Raw genomic sequence first — 18,136 nt, 5'->3', positions numbered from 1 at the left:
TTTATCCAGTATATCTAAAGTTCTATTTTCGAACATTTTCAGTTGTGAAAAGGATAATTTGGAACAGACTCTAAGAAAAATAATCAGTAAAGATTTCAATAAGAGTGACAATAAAAATCAGGCTTTATTTGTTAGTATGAAACTTTTAAGAGGGGATCTTAAGCAGGTGAGATTATTATTGATTTGAAATTTTCATGAATAGATGTTACTCATTTGAATAAGCTAATATTGTAATATGATGAATTATCAAATGATATAATGGCATTGCTAAGGTCAGGGAAGAACATCCGCATTTGGTCTTGGGAAATGTATCCTTGGCTAGAAAAATGGGCTTTCCTGAAGTGATATTACCCGGTGATATAAGGAACGATCTTTATTTAACATTAGTATCAGGAGAGTTCACCAAAGGCAATAAAACTAGTGACAAAAATGTTGAAGTAACTGTTACAGTTTGTAATGAGAATGGAAAAGCGATACCCGTGAGTAGTTTTGCAATGTCCAGAATTTAAATACTTCAATATTTGTATTCATTTCAGGGTGTCATAAGTTTGGGAGGTGGAGTGCAACCCATCAATAAATATAAATCTGTAATATACTATCATGAAGATAAACCTCTATGGTTCGAAACTTTCAAAGTTGCGATACCTATTGAAGAATTCAAAACAAGTCATTTGAAATTCGTATTCAAACACAGGTCTTCCAATGAAGCCAAAGATAAGGGTGAAAAGCCATTTGCCATGTCTTTTGTTAGGTTGATGGAAGAAAATGGAACAACACTGAGTAATGCAAAGCATAATTTGATAGTTTATAGAATAGATCATAAAAAGTTTGATGATCAAAGTGTAGAGTATTTAAAACTGGCATCACATGAGAGTGAAATTAAGGAAGGTCGAAAAATTCAAGTTAATGGATTGAGTGTCAATGTTAAAGATAGTTTCACCCTATCGAGTAACATATGTTCAACAAAATTAACCCAGAATGGTGAGTTATTTCATTATTCATTGGAACCATCTTGTACTTTTATCATAATCTTCATTGCTTTAGTAACGATAATCCACATATGTTTATTTATAGATGAGTGAAATAACATGTATTTATAACATTACTAGCGGACACGACAGATTAAAATCTGTCGCAGAACATACACTGCGCAAAAAAATTAACGCACATTCTGAAAATCTCAATTTTGATGAAAATTAATTCTACATTGAATTTTAAACTTATTTTTTATGTTTTCTCGGGATGGTTTTGAACGAAACAAGACATATTAAATGGAAGAAAAAAAAGTTTTGCCCATATTGCTACTGAACAAGATATTGCTGTTAGGATTAATACACTTGCATCATTCTACTTCATGAATTCAAAGGTAACTATGTGCATGTTGGGACAGTCACAAGTGTCACAAGAATCGTGACACAGTTTATACACTGCGCAAAAAAATTAACGCACATTCTGAAAATCTCAATTTTAATGAAAGTTAACTCTACATTGACTTTATAACTTATTTTTATATTCTCTCGGGAAGGTTTTGAACGAAACAAGACACATTAAATGGAAGAAAAATTCAGGATTTCACCGAATCTTATGTGAAAGAAGAGAAATGAACAATTTTCAAAACACTGAAATGCTGATAAGTGATTTAATACTTGGTATTTCCACCCCTTGCGATAATTACAGCTCGGCAACGACGGTTCATACTCAAAATGAGTGATCTTAAAATGTTCTGATCTAATCCTTCCCAGATTTCTCCGAGTTGGATTCCTAAGTCATTAAGAGTAGCTGGATGATTTTCTGAACTTCTCAGCCTTCTATTGAGGTTGTCCTAAACCTGCTCAATCGGATTGAGATCTGGACTTCTTGCTGGCCATTCCATTCGAGAGACTTCAACCTATTCAAGGTACTCCTGAACGATGCGCGCACGATGGGGTCTGGCATTATCGTCCATAAAAATGAAATTTTCACCGATGTATGGGGCCAATGGCACCACATGCTCTTCAAGAATGTTCCTTATATACTTATCAGCATTCATAGCTCCATTATCAACGACTACTAGGTCTGCAGTCAAAGATATTCCACCCATACCATAATCGATCCTCCCCCGAAACCAGTAGTATTCAGGAAATTGCATTGAGCATATCTTTCATGTGGACGTCTGTATACAAGGGAACGTCGATCACAATGGTAGAGGCAGAATCTAGACTCATCTGTGAAGAGAACTCTTTCCCAATCGGCCTCTTCCCAATGGATATGCACTCTCGCAAAATCCAAACGCGCCCTTCGATGGGCTGGGGTAAGAGCTGGGCCTCTTGCCGTGACACGAGGCCTTAAATCATATTCTCTGAGGCGATTTCTTATTGTCTGAGTGCTAATTTGCACCTCATGAGTTTGCTCAAGCTGAATTTGAAGGAGGCGAGCGGTTGCAAACCGTTGTCTCAACGAAGAAACTCTCAAGTAACGTTCTTGAATGGCAGTTGTTACCCGTGATCTACCCTGTCCTGGTCTTCGGACATTCATACCTCTCTCCCTGAATCGCTGTAACATTCTGGACACACTTATATGGGAAACTCCAAACCTTTCTGCAATTCTTGTGCATGTCCACCCTTCTTCTCGCAAAACTACCGCTTGGGCACATTTCTCTTGGGTCAAATTGCGAGTTTCGCGTTGCATAACGATCGAGTGTAGAAAATCAAACGAAAGAAAAACTATTGATCACTAGAATTGATCGAGAACAACTGATTTTAGAATGGAGCCAATACATTCAAAATCTGATAATATCATCTTTTTTTATTCCTGCTGGGAAAAAACATCTGTATTGAAGAAAACCGTTGAAAGTGGATAACATATGCATGCATAACTCTGATAAAAATAATTTTCATTGAGAACACCTTCAGTTGTAGAATAAATTTGAGATTTCCATAATGTGCGTTAATTTTTTTCCGCAGTGTAGAATTCAACTTCAATGAGACTTCTTCTTTGCGAAAATCATTGAAGAAGCAACCAACTGCGTTTTTTAGTTTGGCGTTAACTATGTGTACGATTAAAAGGCGGAAATACATTATTAACACGCGATGTGAGCTGACGCGTCTGGAACGGGTGAATTATACGCGCGTGGCGTCGCGTCGGATGTTCATAGTATGATTCTGGTCTATAGAAAGCAATACATTTGATTCGACTCAACACGCATCACGTTTCATCGGATCGCGTCGCGTTTTAATAATGTGTTTCCGCCTTTAAGGCCAGCTGTTTGGGCGAAATTCAGGAAAATTTATTGAAATCAACTGCTACTCCACCTGTCGTCCCAGTTGTCAATTTGAATAATTTCAAGCTACACCCGAAAACACAAAATTTCTTCCATATCGTCTCGTAAGTCCACGGAAAGAAAAACCTATTACTTGATTGGCGCGTTTCCTTTGGGACTAGTTTGTGCATGTTTATCCTTGTTTGCCTCACTCTGACTGACATAAGTACCAAATTTCATCCAGTTCCTCGAAGACGTTTAAGAAATATACCTTCATTTAACTCGACTTCAACGCCACCGAGTTGTCTCCATATTAACAAGGGGTAAGTTTCGATTTTTCCTCTGTAGGTATCGCTATTTAGAAATTGACAGCTTTTTGTCAATTGATATTTGAAAATGATTTGAATACATTCCTACGACTTGCGAAGGTGCTGTATTTATAAGCGATTATTGGTGTATGAAAATGTATACTCCTTCACTTTTATTTCAGCACTAGGCTGGCCATGGAAATTTTAAATATCTTCCTATTTCTCATGCTCATTAAAAAAACTTATTCAACTATATTGTGGAAAACTTAAACCATAAAACAGTACCTTACCTACCATTGTCTGAAATCGAACAATTCATGTCCGCCACGCGACATTTAATATTTTAAAATAAGAAGAAAAATATTTAATTGTACATTATGAACCTAGGGACTTAAGTGGCACTTTAAATCCCGAGGCGAAAAGTTTGTAGCCCGACCGGTGGGATTGAAAGAACGTTAGTGCCGCGATTTATACATTATTTTATGCAGTTTAGGACTGGAAAAACTAAAAACATAGTATTCTCGTACTCGTAGGGGTAGTCCTGCACCCAACTGACCGCCCCTTTTCAGCCTGACAAACTGAAGTGGGGTGAACAAAACTGTAACAACAAAAAAGAATAAAAATATTTATTTTGCATTAAATTTGAAAAAACTATTCTACTTTTAATCCCTTAGGGATTAAAAGCGTTTTTTAGTCCCCCAAACAAGGGAGTAAAAGTATCCTTTTATTTACTAAAGTGCATAAGAACTTTTACAACAAGGGTCAGATGTCTGGATGTCTCTTCGATTTAAATTTTTTTTTAAATGATTCCGACCATCCATGTGGCCGGCAGGAACAAATTATTCAGCATACCTCTTAATTTTTACATTTTTGAAGCGCTTACCCTTGGTAACGCAGTTATAAATATTTATATGGATAAGATCAAATCGTAATAGTTTTTTTTCTACAAGCGTGCGCGTTCAACCTTTTTCCCGCACGCGGGAAAAACGCCTGCTATTTCTTTCCCGCACGCAGGAAAATAACTATTTTCTATCAAGTGCGGAAAGTTATACTTGCCCGCACGAAACTGCCGTTGCCCGAACGATGCGAAGCAGAGTTCGGGTAAGCAGTTGAGTGCGGGCAAGACACTTTCCGCAAGAGTTAGGAACAATATTTTTTCTACAAGCGCTTGAAATATATAATTGTATCCATTTCACGAAACAGATCATATCTCATTTGATTAATTCATATATAATGACAGACGTAATTCTGCATGTCATTACTATGGGTTTCTCATCGTTGACGTTCTGTGATAGAATTTAATTCATTCTATAATATTTGCGTGCGGGAAAAACTCTTGCTAATCCATTCCCGCACGCAAATGCGTGCGGGAAAGAAATAGCAGGCGTTTTTCCCGCACCTTTTGGGAAAGTGACTCAACTTGGAATGCGTGCGGAAAAAAGGTTGAACGCGCACGCTTGTAGAAAAAGAAATTTTGGCATTCAGATCCCTAATCATTTTAATTTTTAATGAGTTAAGTTTATATCTTCATATAATGAAGTTTCTTGACAAATATTAAGTTGTTAAAATTAAATATCATTTAAATATTTCTTGAATGTGCGATTTTTTCATCTAGCTGAATTTTTTTTTTCAATCAGTATAACAAATAAGTGTTCCTATTTCAGTTATACTACTGGGTTTACTGAATTGGGCAGCAAAAAGAGATTCCCTGAACCAAACATTACAGTCCTTGATGAAAGTAGATGGAGAAGAGGTAGTGAAATTACTACAAGATATTTTAGATGCCTTATTCAACATATTGATGGACCACCAAGAGACTGATGCTTACGATACTCTAGTTTTCGAATGCCTTTTACATATCATAAGCTTAGTCAGTAGTGATTGGAAATATCAACATTTCGAACCTGTACTTGCACTCTATATCAAGGAAGGCTTTAGTGCAACCTTAGCTTATAAGTAAGTTGAACAAATTTCTCATCGAAATAAGAAATATTAAATATTCCTTCCAAAACAACTCCTAACACAAGTATCAATATTGAACATGAAACAGATTATACGATTTTTACAAAATGAGTTTTTAAACCACGACGCGTGTCTCTCTATCACGATATCAACTTCAGGTGGGTGAAGGTAGACTGAAATATTTGGTACCGAAAGAAAAATATATAAACAAGCATTTGACTCTACTCCTTAAAATCTGGACCCCGTAATGATAATGTGGAACATCTTTCCTTAGATTTCATGTATTTTTTTCCCTTTTTTTACATTCAAATTATATATAAATACTGGGTGGGCTTTTTAAAACGAAACAGACGAGCTAACGGAAGGAATAAATTTATTTCGAAAAAATGCCCGGACACGTCGATTTTTGTTTCGAGGGGGGACAACTTTTAAGGTCAAATTCACAAGTATATCGCTTCAACCCTTAGTGTTAGAACATCAACCCCTAAATTTTGAATAGGAAAGATAGGGTGAGTGATACCTCATTTGAAAGGTCTTTTTATCATGAATTCAGCGTATTAATTTTTTTCTCATTAAATGCATTTGATTTCCAGATATTCAATTTTGAATTTCGTACAGTACCAGTCATTCCGCTAACCATGCTATATGAAATCATCAATTCTTTGACTAATTCATTCTGTGGTTACGATGGAAACCGTTAATTGTCAACATTAGACAACAAAATAATTATTATTGGTAATTACTTTCTTCAACAATTAAGGTGGTTGTCTCGTCTGTTTCGTTTTAAAAAGCCCACCCTGTATATAATAGAATAGATTAGATAAGGGATATCGATCAACACCAATGATGATATTTACTCTTTATTCATTAATTTATTAACCAAGCTTTCGAGAACGTCTGGTCTCTTCATCAGGGCAATGAATTTGAGTAATAGGTGTAATTACTTCAACAATAGTATAGTAGTGTCATAAATTCTTCTCAAAAATTTTTAATTATCAAAGTCAAAACAAACATATACTAGTTATTTCATCATAAACTGGACATATACATATATAGTAGGTAAATGACACCGGGAGAATCACTTTTGTCTTATGACATACACCCCGTTTTCGACGCATAAGTGAGATATAGGGTGTTCAACGTCGTATTTGAGCAATATTCTAATGAGTGTGGTCAGTTATGTATAAACCTCAAAGTAACGGTTTCTGGTCACATCGGAGTATTTTTGAGTGCTCACTTCAGAAAAGATGAAGAACACCGAAAAAAAATTTCAAAATGGCGGAAAACCTTCAATGTTCGTGATTTTTTTTTCGGTTGCCAAAATGAATTTCATTTTCTGAATGAACACAATTTTCGAACAATTTCTGTGAAGAAATTTTTCCATAAATCGAACACAACTTTTTTCTTACATGTCTACGGCGAAAAAAAAATTTCACCCGAAATTGTTGAAATGTTCCCTGATTGTAGTTACTTTTATGCCAAATACGAATATGGAAACAGAATCGGAAAATATTAAACCGTTTCTTCACTGCAGCCCTCCAAATATCTCGTAGGAACCTCCAACATAATCAGAAAATAAAAACTGGTTGGGCTTTGAGGCCCAAAATTTTTGAATTGAGCTGTCCAAACATTCAAGATGGTAATATGAATTTATCACAAACAAAATATTTTTCGATGAAACTTTGTTGGGAGTCGAACTCGCGACTTTGTGGTATTAATTACCCTCACCTGTGGAATGTAAATTGAAACTAATGAATGATATGAATTTTCGTCACCAAGTAACGGTAAGTCGAATGCATTGTCCAATTCTGTGAATTGCCGTTGCTTGGTGGTACAAATCAAAGACTCACCCTGAATATAAAATTGTTGGTCCCTTATTCATTATGTATCCTCCATTATTATATGTGAAGATCTAAAAATGTTGATTACTTTTTGATTGATTGAGATTAATTCGATTCATTTTATCCATTTCAGAAAACTGATATCAGTATTAAACAAAATAATAAATCGATCTGTACAAAGTATATCAAAAACTAGAGATGAATTAGTTTTCAAAACAATGAAATCTTTACAACATGTGATGCGATTCATATCAAGATCCAGAATTTTATATCTCGAAGTGAATCCTGAAGTAAGCCCAGAAGACGAATTTCGTGACAGTCTATTGGAACTTTTTTATAATATTATAAATATGATGTCTTCTGCCCAGGATAGTATGCTAAGAGAACAAGGGGCTTGTCTCAAATTTTTACCCTCGACAATAAATGAAATATTGTTAGTTTTCAATCACAAGGAATTAAGGTAAGAAAAACAGACAAAGTTTACACCTCATTCTATTTTTATCTATTTCTAGTGAATTCCTTTGTGAAATGTTACGTAAGATACCTGTAGGTAGATTAACAAAACAAAAAATGATGACTGTAAATGATATTGTACATAGCCAATTATTTTTATATCCAGAGTGCAGAAAAATTATGCTTCCTGTATTTACTGAACAAATTAAAATTTTATTAGAGACAAACGAAGAGGTGAGTGTTTACAAATTGTCTTACAGCTTCAATTTCGCGCATGTTGATGCAAAAATATCATCAAACATTCAAAAATGTCACCTTTTCCATAACAAATCTCCATTTAATGCAAAATATCATTAAATACAGTTTCGATGAATATTCAATTAGGAACACGCTTAATACTTCGTTCATCATTAAAGGATATGGAGCCATTTCCATTATTTTGGACTATTTTTATCAGCGTTTCTTCATTCTTCGGAAAATTTGTTATAAGCACGTTACAGTTCCCAATACCGTATTCATCGATATGAAATTTTGCAAGTTGGTGCTCATTTGAAGTATGACGAAGCCTATTGCCTTTGAGCTTTGATAAGAATCCATTCAGCCGTTTTCGAGTTTTTTTTAATTTACCGGAACTCAGATCCTTTTTCAGAAATGTTTAAATATATCCCAACATTTCTCACCCGATCCCATGGTCGTGAGCACCTGATGTGATAGTCATTATTATTGTTATTCGTGAATCGTAAGTGCGGTTGTCGGTTGCGGTATCACTGTGCTGATCTTGCACTCATTATCATCATCATACACTATACTCGTATATGAAATTTATCAATAATAGTTCTCTATCTTACCGCACTTCTATATCACCACTGCAGGATGGATAATTCATTCATTCATTGGTTACCGAGAATAAATCTACCTATCTATCCAAAAGACTCGGAAACAAAACTGTCGGTGCGATGGAACTTTCGATCATTTCTTGGGGCTACTTGCCACTGTGTGCCCTCCTGTGACTGAATATACCCGTGATCTACAGATCTGGCCGCCGCTGTATTCTTCTCGAGTCTCCATTATAACTGTGGACCAGAGACCTCCACTTGTATCTGTCTAACGCTAGTTGTTCCCAGTTATGATTGGCATTAACTGATTTTAGGGATTGATGCGGTTTATCCTTAAACCGCTTATACTGGCCTCTTGGTTTCCGAGCTCCCTCTGTGAATTCGCCTTACAGAGCTATTTTGGGAAGTCTTGTGTCTTGCATCCTCAGAATGTGGCCGCTCCATCTGAGTCGGGCACTCGTTACTTGAGTCTCACTTGTTATACAACTCGCGCGCTGCAAGACTTCTGCATTTGAAACTCCCTCATTCGCAGTATGCACCTACGGAACCGACTGTCTAATTCGGTGATGCAACAATATTTATTTACTATAAAATATGCCGGAATTGCTTGAATCAATTTTGTATGGAAAAGGTAACATTGTCTGTAAATTTGAATCATCTTGTGATCGTTCATTACTTTGCTGATACCACCATGCAATATTTCTACACAAAATATATTATCATTCCTATGAAATACTTCGCACTTAGCACATTATAGAGCGATATTAAAATGAGCACATCTATTTTTATAATGTACATATGAGCCGCAAGCAAGTGAGAAATAGCTTTCAACATACATTTCTGGTTTCAACCATACCACAACTTTTCAATATTTTGTTAGTCTTCTTGATTTCGTCATCATTGTCTATACCCATTTTAGTTTTAAAATGAAGCAAATTTCTGCACCAACTTACCAGGCAACCGATCGATATGTATACATAGTTACTCTTCTTGTAGCAATGCACCTTTATCTAGAACATTGCACTTTTTGGAATAACTGTAGTTAGTTTGATTGAGCATGAACTTTATTAATAAAGTTGCATGAACTCCCTTGCATGGCTTCATGTGATGAATGAAAGTAATTGAAATACCAATTTTCTCATTATCTACTATTCAGTTGAAATGCGATGAACTTTTTTCCCTTTTTTTTTTATTTGCGTATTTAATAGATATGCTTCTCACAAAAATTGAAGAGTGAAAAGAATTCAAATATTTAGGTGGTTCTCAAAATGCTTCAAGTTGAAGAGAAGTCGTTCAATGAAAAAAAATCTAATGGTACCTCATGTGTTTTGACCTTTCACAACTTTTCTTAATGTAATCTTGAGAAAGCAACCGTCAAAAATTTTCGAATTTTTTTTATTCTTTTTTGGTCCAAGCTCTTGGGAAATTTTTTTTACTCAACCTCTACTTAGACCAGATCTTTATTGTTTATTCAGATTCAATTATCGAAAGAAATAATTGCATGACGTAGAAAAAGCAACAAAAAGTGTTTGTCGTAATAAAATTTTGTGAAATAAACCTTTTTTTTTCAAATTGCCTTGCGGCTTTTTATAATCGTGTTTTGGCCTGTTGAAAATCACCTAAAAATTTTTATGTTTCTTTTTCTCTCTTAAATTTTGTGACAATTTTATAATGTTTCATTAATAATTACATGTAGTAAGTTGTTATTAATTTATTCTATTATATTGATTAGCATTTTCTCCTGTATTTATATTTAATAACAATTTTGACTGTATGCATTGACAAACTTCTGATTTGATGTTGGGAAAGTAGTTAGAGGTGCTGTTACTGGGTATTTTAGGGATTAGGTGTCAGACCAGATGGCAGAAGGCAAAATCGATCGGTTGCTAAGGTAGCGCAACTGTTGGGAACTACACAACATTGTCTCAATCAACATAGAGGATATTCCGAAGAGGTGAAACATCATACACTAACTGCCATCATGCTTACTGAAAAAATTTTATTCTTTGTAATACCATAGCGTATATTTCAAAATTTTGCTTCGATTCCATTCTGGAGGGCTTAACATCAAAAATTTCAATATTGCTTTCAAATTCATGCGATATTCTCGACTTATAACGTAATTTATAATTGTCCGTCCTCATGGTACTACAAAGTAATGCTTTTTATATTTACAATGACAGTTTCAACAACTCTGTTCAAATATTTTCAAATAGGTGGAATTATGCATCAAAATACTCAGTGATATATTGAAACTACTTCATAAAAGAGGTATTGGGAACACTTTTGATGATATTCAAGAAATTATCAGAACAGATCTGAGAACTGCAATTCAAACACATATACATATGCATAGGGAGAACCCACATGACGTAAGTTTTTATCACTGAATCTTACACCCAGAGTTTCATCAAAATTTTCCGTTTAGGGGAACTTGGTGGCAATTATAATAGATATATTTAGGCAGATGACAGAAACCCACTATACAAATTATATCAACCAATTTCAAACAAGATATGACATATTAGATTTCCTCATGGAAATCTTGGTAGTATTCCAAGAATTGGTGAGCAATCCAGTGTTTCCGACAGATTGGTGTGAAATGATTATGCTACAAAATAGTGTCATTTTAAAATCATTGAGACTATTTTCTCACACGATCAGAGACCACTATTTCGAAAGATTTGAGTACCAAGCATGGAATAATTTTTTTCACTGTGCCATAACTTTCATGACCCAACCAGCTCTACAGCTAGAAACATTTTCTAACACAAAAAGGTTGAGAATAATAAAAAGATACAAAGATATGAGGAGAGAGACAGGATTTGAAATAAGATCGATGTGGTTCAATTTGGGTAAGTAACTTAGTAAATATTTCAACGGTATGTATAAGTCGATTAGTAATGGGGTGTTAGCGCACACAGGAAAAGCTTACTTTCTGGACAGGTATTAAAATGTAATATTACATTAATTTGGCATCATTGGAATGTAAAAACATTGATCGGTAATCCTATCCTTATCTCGCGAAGAGTGAACTGCAGTTTATTCAGATTGTTTGGGGGTATTTGTTAGTAACATTCCGCGTATGATTTTTTTTTTTTAAAGATTACAAACTTGAATTCGATATTCCACAAACACCCGAGATGTCAATAATTTTGCCCCTGATTTTAAATAATTTTTTCGTCAATTAAGTGATGTTTTGAATCCAACAACGTTGGATTATTTCAATCATGTTTTAACTTTATTTCACCCAAATTTGAAAAACACATTTTAAATTGTAAAGGGTGTCAGTTCAAATGTCTGTAAGCCATTTCTTCAAAACTAAGTCTATTGAAAATAATGATATTGTTCAACATTCTTCAGCACACAAAGGAAATTATCAAATGTTTTCAAAAAAATTTCTCTTATATCGATTACTAATCTATGAAAAATGCATGTTTTCCATGACATTTCAAAACATCAATCCATACCGTAATTTGGCGGAAATTCAAATCATTGTCGACGAGATGATTGAAAATGTATTGGGCTATATCATTTTGGATCGTTTTCTCTAGAGAATAATCCAAAATGAAATAGCCCGACAAATTCTTCTAGAATTCAAATATCATTATACTCATCATACAAAACATATTTTGTGTTAAGAAATAGAGAGCATATTCAGTATTATGAAAGATTTATTCACGAGAATTATATAATGTGCAGAAATATTATTAAAAAAAAATGAAATAATTATGAAAATAGATTCAGTGTTGCATATAACATTGGACATACAAATTGAAATCTACTTTTAATCAATATTTTCTATAGGCATAGTTGAACAAGTAGCAATCCAAATTTTTTCAATTATAATTGATAAAAATTTCTTCAAACATCGTGATTATAGCAGAAAATGGGCATATTCATTTACATATCCTCAAACACGAAATCGCCAAAAATATGGTGTTCAAAGCTTTACCACAATAGTTAATGAGATCCCAGCAACACTGATTGTAACTGACGTAACATCAAACATAAATAGGTGCAGGGCAGCACTTTCTGTTACATTTTGTCGAAATCGGATACATTTGGTTGACATCAGGAACATTTGGTTAAAATGTGTTTCATAGTAGCATGGTTCCTGACGTCCAGCATTAGTAGCTAAAAATATTACACTCCAATAAGAATCTTATGGATATGGATTGAATTCTTCATATTTCAAACACTTTTAGAATTCAATTTCGGAATGAGCATAAACTAACAACTATCAACTATTAATAAAAACATTACTCACCTAGATCATTCATTTGCATCGATTTCATTAGTCATAAATGAAAAGAAAAGTATTGATCCCAAAAATATTCACTTTTCTGTTATTGATTCATTAGACCGAAATTGTCGAAGGTGAAAATTCTATTTTATGTACGTCAAAATGACCATCCATGGAAACCTCCATATAACTTAAAAATGTTCCTGTTCGAGCATTTTTTATTAAGTAGTAAATACCGGAGATATTTTGTACGCCACTCTGTATTTGATATTTAAAGGAAATTTATTCTGTCTGTAAGAAAAAAAGACTCAATGTCCCAAATAAAGGTTATTATTAGTAATATTGATATAATAAGATTATATTCCCTGCATAACCGAAAGTGCTTAAATTGCAAAAATATTTCAGCTTAGCACATAAGATGGGACAATGTCATCATATTCTCAATTTTCAGATTTCAAATACGCCTTCGTTTTCCAGAATAATCTAACAAAAACAGTCGAACTTGGGACATCCTGTGAAGTTATCGCCATTTGTTGGATCATTCGAATAAAAGAATAATTATTTCAATAACTAAGGCAATCCTCTGTCTGAGCTAGTTTTTTTGAATAAATAAAATGATTCCTAGATTTTCCAGAAGAGAGCAATAGTTAATCTATATTAATAAGAGGATCTATGGTTTACTTCAAAATGCTTTATTGTTCAAACGATCGCACCAAATTGGACAATTCTTTTTTTGTTGTGTTTATTATTGTTAGGGCAAGGTTTATATAACAAAATATTTCCAAAAAAAATTGTACAGAACAGAAAAAAAGGCATTCCTTTTTCTTACGACCAATCGAGCAATCACGATGAGTTAGTTATTATTATCTACCCTAGAAATAATTTAAATGGCAAAACTAGGTTTGCCGGGTCAGCTAGTTGTTCATAAAAATAGTCAAAATGCTTCGAACACTACTTTTTTATGTTTTCAAAAAATTGCAGTAATCATCGACTCTGAAAACTCACTCGATTTATGTAAATAAGTATTTGAAAATATATGGTGTATATTTTAAATGTGTGAATTAATGTAGGTTCAAAATAATTTCAATAAATCCATTGCAATGTTGATGCCCGAAACGAGTTTCTTGCGGTTGCGGACAGATACATGTTTTGGTGTGTCGGAGATCCCTTGAATAATTTTAGAAGAACCGAAAAAATATTTATGAATAAACTTAATTTTCATTTAATATTCTCAAGACACTACTGTACAGGGTGAGTCTTTGATTTGTACAGATATTTAACAGAGTTCAAAAGAAAATTTTTTTGAATATCATTTAATCATTTTCAATGAAAAATTAAATGGGTTGTGTTTGAATCTGGTAAATCTTGTGGGAAATGAAATGAAGAACGATTATAATATGGATGATTGCAAGCCACATAAATACTATTTTGTTGACTAAATGTAATGGAAAAAGGGATTTTATGCTTGTTTTTCTAATATACCGGGTATATTTAAACGTGAGGCTTTTTTTCAACAGAAGGTAGAACTGATCCAATTGAAGCGTTTCACCAAAAATCATCTATACAAAAAATTCAGAAATAATTTCTGAAATAGATCCCAATACGACTCGAGATCATTTGTGACCTGAATTAACGTAAAAAAAAAACTTATCTCGTTCTCGTGATGACTGAAATATAAATCAAGAGAAGAATATTTAATATTCATCGTAAACGTAATTGCGGTAATTCATATATTGTTTTATGAATACTACACCGAATAAAATGTAATAAGTTGAAAAATGGGAAAGGAAGAATGTTTCTTTTGGCCTCAAGAATTACTGTTAAAATATATGTAGAAGTCAAAGACTCATCATGTATACTTTGAGATAATGCAACATTGTGCTTTCACATTGATTTTTAATCCGAATGGTATGAACTCAATACTCATATTTTTTAGAAATTTGACTTTTATTTCCGTCACAAGGACTTTCGATATATTGTTCTCTCTAGATCACCTCGTTAAAGACCTAAATTCTGTTTATTCAGAAAACAATATTCTTTTCCAGGACAATACAAAGCGCAATTTGTACCAGGACTAGTAGGACTTATACTAGAAATGACATTGCTTCCGGAGCCTGAATTGAGAAAAGCTACCATTCCAATTTTTTTTGATATGATGCAATGCGAATTTTATTCCTCCAAATACGTCTTTGAAGGTTATGGCGATACAAAAAGAGATTCCTCTCATGTTAAAGGAAATTTCAAAAGTTTTGAAAATGAAATGATAGCAAAGTTAGATACATTAGTAGAAGGAGGAAGGGGGGATGAAGAATATAAAAATATGTTTCATGATATCTTGAGAGATTTGTGCAGTCAGCATACCACAATGAAAGAAGAAGGGATTAAATTTGTTGAAACGGTTTCAAAATTAATGGAAAGGTTACTAGAATATAGATGCATTATCATAGGTGACAACAAAGAAAATAAGATGAGCTGTACAGTTAACTTATTGGTAGGTATCATATTGAATATTATGTCTATTCATATATTGGAAATATCCCGGGTGTTTCACCATAAACTGGACAAACATAAAGAGTCGTGAGATGAGATCGGGAGAAATTTTTTTTATCTTATACTATGCAAAGTATTCGTAGTCGAAAACGCCGACATGCAAATTTTCAGCACAAAATTAAGTATTATTTGTTTTCCATAAACGTCTAATAGGCCGCAAACCTAATATAATAAAGAATTCTGAAAAATATTCAAAATGGAGGATTTTTTCTCAGTTGCCAAATTGAATTTCATCCTCTGAATATTCTCGATTTTCTGAGAATTTCTGTGAACAAATTTTCACAGAAATCGAACACAACTTTTGTTCAGCGATAAAAAAAAATTTAACGCGAAATTGTTGAAATTGTTAAAAAAAACATTAAGACTAATCTGAAATCAGATTTTCAATCGAATATTTTAATTGGAGTATTCCAAAGATCCGTCCTGGCCCCTTAGATGATATTTTTACAAAAAACCAAGTTGTTCTACGAAAGCTGAAATTGTGAAACAAGGCTGCCGGCAAGTCCCGTTTGATAACATCCAATAATCACAAAGAAAAATTCACTATAATGTCAGTAAAACACTGGTGAGAATCGAAATTGCCACTCTCGGATCGAAAGACTTCACCCACGCAACCAAATATGTATTGTTGAAAATTACCTTGAACACATTGTATCTACCCGTCTTTATATGTGTAGTCAGTTTATGGTTAAACACCCTGTAGAATCTTTCATTATCTGTCATGTACAATTTATCCTTCTGCCTCTAGGAATTCTACTCGGAAATAAATCGTCAAGAAATGTATATCAGGTATTTGAACAAATTGTATGATCTCCATATATCATGTGATAATTTTACTGAAGCTGCATTCACTTTGGAGTTACATGCTAAATTACTCAATTGGTCTGACAAAGACTTGGGTATGTTACTAAAAAGCACAAGGCATGAGGATTGTTCAACTCACAGACAACTCAAAGAAGCTCTCTACTATAATATTATTGACAATTATGACAAAGGAAAAGTAAGTAGATCAGATAAAACTATCCAGATCCTTTAACATTTTCATCTATTTCATTCAAGATGTGGGAATGTGCAATACAAAAATGTCATGAGTTAGCCAAGCAATATGAAGAAGAAACATTCGAATATGAAAATCTGTCGAATATCTACAAGAGAATAGCAACATTCTACGATGATATCATTAAACACATCAGATTGGAACCAGAATATTTTAGAGTTGGTTATTATGGAAAAGGATTCCCTCAATTCTTACAGAATAAGGTCTTAATTTATAGGGGCAAGGAATATGAAAGACTTGCCGAGTTTAACAGTAGAATACTGAATGAATTCCCTAAGGCAGAATTGTTGAATAAACTAACACCACCTGGACCAGAAATAACAGAGTCGGATAAACAATGTATCCTTTTTTTATTCGCTCTTTCAAATTTTTAATTGTAGAACCTGACATCTGCTTTCTCCTTATGAATTGAATAGATATTCAAATAAATAAGGTGGATCCTGTTATGGATGAAAGGAAAAAGAAACGCTTCTCAGGCAAACCACTGTCAGAACCAATTCTGAAATACTATCAAGTGAATGACATTAGGAAATTCACATTTTCTAGACCGTTCACAAGAAAGGATCCTAACTTTGAAACAAGCAACGAATTTGCCAATTTGTGGTTGGAAAGAACTGAGCTGACTATATCTCATCCCTTGCCTGGTATATTGAGATGGTTTCCTGTAATAAATGTTGAGATTCATGAAATATCTCCACTCCTGTATGCAATTGAAACCATCGAGAAAACAAATAAAAAATTGAGATCTCATATTTTGATCTTCAACAGGGACAAAAATATCCAGATTAACCCTTTGAGTTTGACTCTGACAGGTACTCAATTTAATCAATACATCATTTGCTGACGGGTAAACAGTTAACCGCGCGGTGCCTATGACATCGTATAAGGTCTTTATACAATGCCTTTGATGACATTAAAACACAGTATCAAGATTGAATGATCAACATTCGAAGTGGATCAGACCATTTAATGTGCTGGCTTCGTCCCAGAGTATTTACAAGAGTCAGAAGCACGTAGCTTTTAAGTCTAATAGAAACCCTTATTAAATTAAAAGACCAAAAATATTCTCCGTTTCTCGATGTGAACAAACAACCAAATACTCACAATACTTACAAAGGTGGCGCACCGTGAAGTTATTTGAATAAATTTTTTTTACCTATTTGAGCACCGTCTGAGATGAAGTGATCTACTAATGTATTTTGATAAAAAATTGATTGATTCTCGTCAATGGCAGACATAATAGGCGGGGAGGCTTCAATAAAATTACTTTTGAAACACAGGAATGTACAAAACGCCCACACAATTTTCGTGTTTTAAACCACGTCACGTGTTTTGACACAATAGCATCTTCATGTGGGTGGAGGTAAACAATAGCTCACAACTTATTTTTGTGAAAATTATATAATGCATTTTCGTTAAATGTTCGTGTTTTATTGGTGATGTCCAAAGTGATAGACGTTTATTATGTTTTTCGAGATAAGCAGTCCGTGGCTCAGTTAAAATGCATATCATCACGAAACCACTTTTCTCTCGAGATTGGTGCTTCCTAAGGCGTTCAAATAATGGTGCCTTCGAGAATACTGGTATTGAACCCATGAAGTAAATGTGTCTGTTTGAACGAAAACTTCATTTGTGGCCTATAGTT

The 18,136-nt window shown here is 33.8% G+C and overlaps 1 protein-coding gene across 1 annotated transcript in view; it reads left to right on the top strand.

Moving 5' to 3' along the window:
* Nucleotides 1-18,136, top strand: part of LOC123312759 (dedicator of cytokinesis protein 1) — a 46,947-nt gene that overhangs the window by 11,587 nt on the left and 17,224 nt on the right. Inside the window, exons 6-18 of the mRNA XM_044897228.1 lie at nt 43-166; nt 273-479; nt 537-981; nt 5,211-5,502; nt 7,483-7,809; nt 7,862-8,036; nt 10,479-10,592; nt 10,855-11,010; nt 11,067-11,493; nt 14,930-15,375; nt 16,183-16,434; nt 16,494-16,830; nt 16,908-17,303. Coding sequence (XP_044753163.1) covers nt 43-166; nt 273-479; nt 537-981; nt 5,211-5,502; nt 7,483-7,809; nt 7,862-8,036; nt 10,479-10,592; nt 10,855-11,010; nt 11,067-11,493; nt 14,930-15,375; nt 16,183-16,434; nt 16,494-16,830; nt 16,908-17,303 — 3,698 coding nt within the window. The remainder of the gene's footprint in view (nt 1-42; nt 167-272; nt 480-536; nt 982-5,210; nt 5,503-7,482; nt 7,810-7,861; nt 8,037-10,478; nt 10,593-10,854; nt 11,011-11,066; nt 11,494-14,929; nt 15,376-16,182; nt 16,435-16,493; nt 16,831-16,907; nt 17,304-18,136) is intronic.

Source organism: Coccinella septempunctata, chromosome 5, assembly GCF_907165205.1.
Source record: "Coccinella septempunctata chromosome 5, icCocSept1.1, whole genome shotgun sequence".
Classification (NCBI taxonomy): Eukaryota; Metazoa; Arthropoda; class Insecta; order Coleoptera; family Coccinellidae; genus Coccinella; species Coccinella septempunctata.
Note: the sequence above shows the minus strand (reverse complement) of the source record. Positions and strands in the feature narration are given on the sequence as shown.